The following is a 4,819-nucleotide window of genomic DNA, read 5'->3' on the forward strand; positions in this document are numbered from 1 at the left end:
CGTTATAACATTGATATTCTATGGTTAAAAATTATATAGATAAATCGATGTCATTAACACAATCCGTTCCGATGGTTTATTTTAGATTAATTAAAATTATTTAATACTTGATATTTTCATGAGACAACATCGTTACTTAATCTTTGCACTACACATATTAAATATACTATTTTACGATACTTAAGATCTATATTTGTTTTTCAAAAAATATACATGACGAAGCTCAACTATTGCTTGAATACAGCAGCCTCTATCCTCCTTGGAAAGTTACAAAACATAATATTGACTCAAATGATACATATGTATAATACACTAATACGATAATGGAAAGTAAATATTATGCTATTTGTGATAAGGCCCTCAATATTGTTGGGGTCTTGGAATCATATTTGTATGCATCTTTAATAAAATTGTTATTTTCGATTTTTACGTACAGGTAGGTACTTGTATTTAATATTACGTTGTTATGAATAACAAATAGCTTTTGCTTTGACTATCTTTTGTTTCAAGTATATTTTAATTCTTTTATAACTAGTACGTGTTTAAAATTACAATAAATTTTATATGACAAATGAATGACAATGAATTGACAAATGACGTTATTGATAGGGTATGGATGCGACTAAAATTAAACACTCAAGTTTTATTATTAAAATGTATTTATTTAGACATGGAGATCAAACGAAAGTCTTGGTTATTCTTAAAATAATCAGTCTAAAGCTTAAACTAATCTAGAGTATAAAAAAATAAACTTATCCTAACAATTGACACAAATGGAAGAATTCATCAAACAATGAAAACAAAAGTCACTTAAAATTATGATTATTAACTAAAGTCGAGCAAACGTCTAGCAACTAACATTATATCTATTCATTTAAAAGTTAAGTAGATTGGCACCTTCGGCCTACTTCTGTATGATTTAAAAATAGAGACCAAATAACTAAGAGTAAAATATTTTACAATACCTAATTACAACTCTATTTTAAAACTATTAAAGCTCTTTTGTGATATGTTTCATTGACCTAAACTAAATTATTTAACTGAGTATTCCAGAAAAATATGTTTACTTAATATTGCAAATTTAAAATTATTAAGTACTTATAAATATAAGTTTTTTTTTACTAAAAGAAGTTTTAATAATATCAAATAATTTTCCGGAACACTCAGTGTAATCTACAATCTAATAGTAATGTTACTGTATTCTACGATAAAGAATTTCCTTACACTAATTAAAGCTTCGATACAATAATATTGTTAATATCACAGACAATATAAAAAACTCTCTTAAATCTAATGGAAGACGTTGGATCCTTAAATCTAAGATACCGAAAAGGAAACAGTTAAATTACAAGATAATCAGTTCAGGAGAGAGCCGTGAGTGGTGCGATGATAATTACAGTGCAGATGATATTAAAGCTGTCTACCAAACTTGCTGTTTACTGTTACAAACAAACTATCGTGGAATAGACACAACGTTTCATCTAGAAATGTAATATAATGCTAACAGAGATCACTGGATAATAAGCTAATATCACGATCGCGAGTACACGCTGTGTCTCCCCCACATCTAAACGCGAGACTCGTTTGGGCGCGAATCTTTTAATGCAGAGATAATTAATATTGGCATTGATGTATTGTATATAGGTATATATAAGTTACTGAACATCAAGAGATTTTCACCAAACGAGACCACTCCTAAGTCTAATGGAAGACATTAGATTTGTGCTCTTTAACAAGCACCCACTAAATCTATGATTGGAAGACATGATTTTGTTTCACTGCATTTTAAAGCCAAAAGTTATACTATTTTGTGAAGAAAGAAAAGTATTTCGATTATAAACTAATAACAAAGTTTACATACGAAACAGGTCTTATTAGTTGAGTAACAGATTTCTCTTACTTCATTGGCCATATTGTCGCTGATTTCTGGGTCTTCAGAGATCAACTCAAAACGATTGGAGTTGGCGATGTTTTGATTCTCAGTGTTTTCATTGTCTTCCGCGGTAGCTGGTTTAACCGGCTCCACAGGGTAGAAGAATTCGGTGAAAGGCACCAAAATTGGTTCTTCTGGATATGCAGTCTTTTGCGATGGTAGGTCAGTGCGGGGACCTGCGTTGGAGATCAGCTCTCCAAGCTTCGACCAGCACTTGTTAAGGTTCACTCGCGTAGAAGACGTCACTTTTCGAGGAAGCCGTGGCTTTGCGTTCTGTAAACAATACAAAATATTTTTAAGATTGTAGTAGTGTAATTTTGAAAAAGTTGACTAGAATAGAGAGAGAAAATTGTACAACAACCGTATCGAATTACAAAACAATTAATGCTAGACTAATTAATTACACTAATAAGAAGTTTTAAACACAAATATTGTAAATAATACTAGTTCACGTAAATAAATGACGACTCTTACCTGACGATTGAGCAGTTTAGCCCACGGCGATCGAGGTGACACAACCTCCTTTTGCGGCGATGATTCTTTCTTAGCCAAACACATGTTTACTAATATTTACGAACTTAGTCTAACGAATTAAACTACGTATTTACAAGGTTACAAGATAGGAAAGAGCGACACGCACGCACGGTCGTGAGTCGGGAATGGTTGATTCAGGAAGGGCGGTGGGCTTTATATAGTGGTTCCCCTCTACGTGACCGCGCGTGCCCTGCGAGCGGGGCGGCGCGCGCGCAGCACGAGCGGTAGCGCGCGCCTACGAACTGGTTTTTACGGAGAACTTCTACGAATAGAGGCTTTGACGCACCGCATCTTAGAATAGTTACTAGATTGAACCGGCAAAGCTTTATTGATGACCATTATTTAGTTTTCGATTAAATTGATTGTTTGTGCTATGTATGAGGAATATTATAATGGATTTAATAGGTTCGATATTATCTGGTTCATTGTTATGCACATAATCTAACATGCTACACGTCGCGATCAAACAATCAAACATTGTGCGGAGTCATGTAAATAAATAATATTTGTGTTGTGTCCGTCGATCTAGTTAGCTGTCCCGAGGCGGTTTATAGGAATATAAACAGTATCTCAGTAGTATGAATCACGAAGCAGCTGGCCGGTGGATAAATAAGTTCCTTTGCATATTTATCTTACCTAACTGCGACTATGTGGCTTCCTGCGATATAATCGTTATACGGCACTCGCAAATCACGCTCGCCGCACTGATAAATCATTACCTCCGGTCACTTGGATACGACTAGGTACTTATGTACAGCAATAGATGAAATAGATATCGATTTATGCGGATGATGTTAATATTTCATTTATGTTTACTATTTTAAAAAGTGTTTCATATTATCTTAGGATAGGATTCATACATAGGATTCTTTTTCTAATAATTATTGTAAAGTTTCAGCTAATATTTCGTAACTAAAAAAATACATAGATATAGATATGATGAGTATATACTATACGCATACGTATGTGTATGTATGTAATATTTGATCAATGGGTACTGATGATTCTCTCTTTTCTATATTAATTTGGTCAAAATTTAAATTTGATTTTGTGCATTATAAGTTAAAATTATTTTATATGTAATAATAGAATACGACTGTGAAATTAATACACATTATAACCAACTCCTTACAACACTTACGGTATTATTTATATATTTCTAAATAATATAAAACAATTATAAAATTTGAGTTCGGTTTTCTTTAGTCCTTAAATTCTTTAGTGCTACGTATTTCGTAGCACTTATTGGCTTAACATAAAAAGAAGCGCATTTAATTTTCGATGTAATGATACTTGTTTATTTTTGTACTACGAGTATCTACACACAATACACATAATTATAGAGTTTTACTCTAAACTTTGAACATTACGGAATGCAATAAAAACATTGAATATAATTTACAAATAGTTTTATACTTTAAATTGTAAGTTCCACATATCTGTACACAAAGATTAAAAAGTAAAGGTATTTTTCAAATTAAAAAGACTTTTACAATATTATTTTCTTATAACTCTTATTAGACTCAAGTATATTCGTAGTATTAATGTTTCAGATAACTTCAACTCTGTAGTATAACATACTCACATACTCACATACATACATACATTCATACACACGTGCATGGTATATAATATAGCTACAAATACATAAAAAAAACATATATACATATAATTTTTTTTGTTCTGTAATTATAAAGCATAAAAATATTTTTATATAATCGTCGGTGTTAAATATGCGACATTTTAAAATACCTATCTTCTACGTAATAAATTTATGTACAATTTTTAAAATATAGTTGATTTAAATTACAATCCGCTATGATACATATATGGTACTTGAAGAGAAGTAATTTTAATTGCCAAGCCCGTTGAGAACTATAAATATGTGTATTTAATATTTATCGAATTAATTTAAATGACGTTTAAAAATATCCAATATGGCGAAATCTCTTTAGTATCCAATTACGGTTTGCGCCATTAGCCCCAATTCAGAATCCGATTTTAAGAATGTGTAAGGTAAAGACCTATTTATAATAGTTATTTATTATAATTGGTGAATATTTAATTGATATTTACCAGTTAACTTCGGCTAATAAAATGTAACCGTTTAATGTTGTCTTAATTATTTATAATGAATTCAAAAGGTTTGAAATTCGAATGCATTTAGATACGAGTTTAATTAATTTTTAAATTGATTATTTTATTGATGCCTTAGATAAAATCATGGTAGAGATAATTATATAAATAATAATGATTATATTTTATCTATGATTTATTTCAGTTTTATCTAGATTTTAGTTTTATTTGTAGTAAAATGCTTCTAATTATCTGTAAGTGAATCTTCATATAAAA

At 30.5% G+C, this 4,819-nt stretch overlaps 1 protein-coding gene across 1 annotated transcript; it reads right to left on the reverse strand.

Moving 5' to 3' along the window:
* Positions 1 to 641: 641 nt before the first annotated feature.
* On the reverse strand, positions 642 to 2,616 carry LOC113516128 (uncharacterized). The gene is made up of 2 exons (XM_026900499.3): positions 2,408 to 2,616; positions 642 to 2,206 (listed from the first exon to the last, which is right to left on the reverse strand). Exons 1-2 carry the CDS (start codon positions 2,489 to 2,491, stop codon positions 1,841 to 1,843), a joined length of 450 nt encoding a protein of 149 aa, XP_026756300.1. The 5' UTR covers positions 2,492 to 2,616; the 3' UTR covers positions 642 to 1,840.
* Between the last annotated feature and the right edge of the window lie 2,203 nt (positions 2,617 to 4,819).

The sequence above is a fragment of the Galleria mellonella genome, unplaced genomic scaffold (assembly GCF_026898425.1).
Source record: "Galleria mellonella isolate WM207_F2 unplaced genomic scaffold, CSIRO_AGI_GalMel_v1 utg56, whole genome shotgun sequence".
Classification (NCBI taxonomy): domain Eukaryota; kingdom Metazoa; phylum Arthropoda; class Insecta; order Lepidoptera; family Pyralidae; genus Galleria; species Galleria mellonella.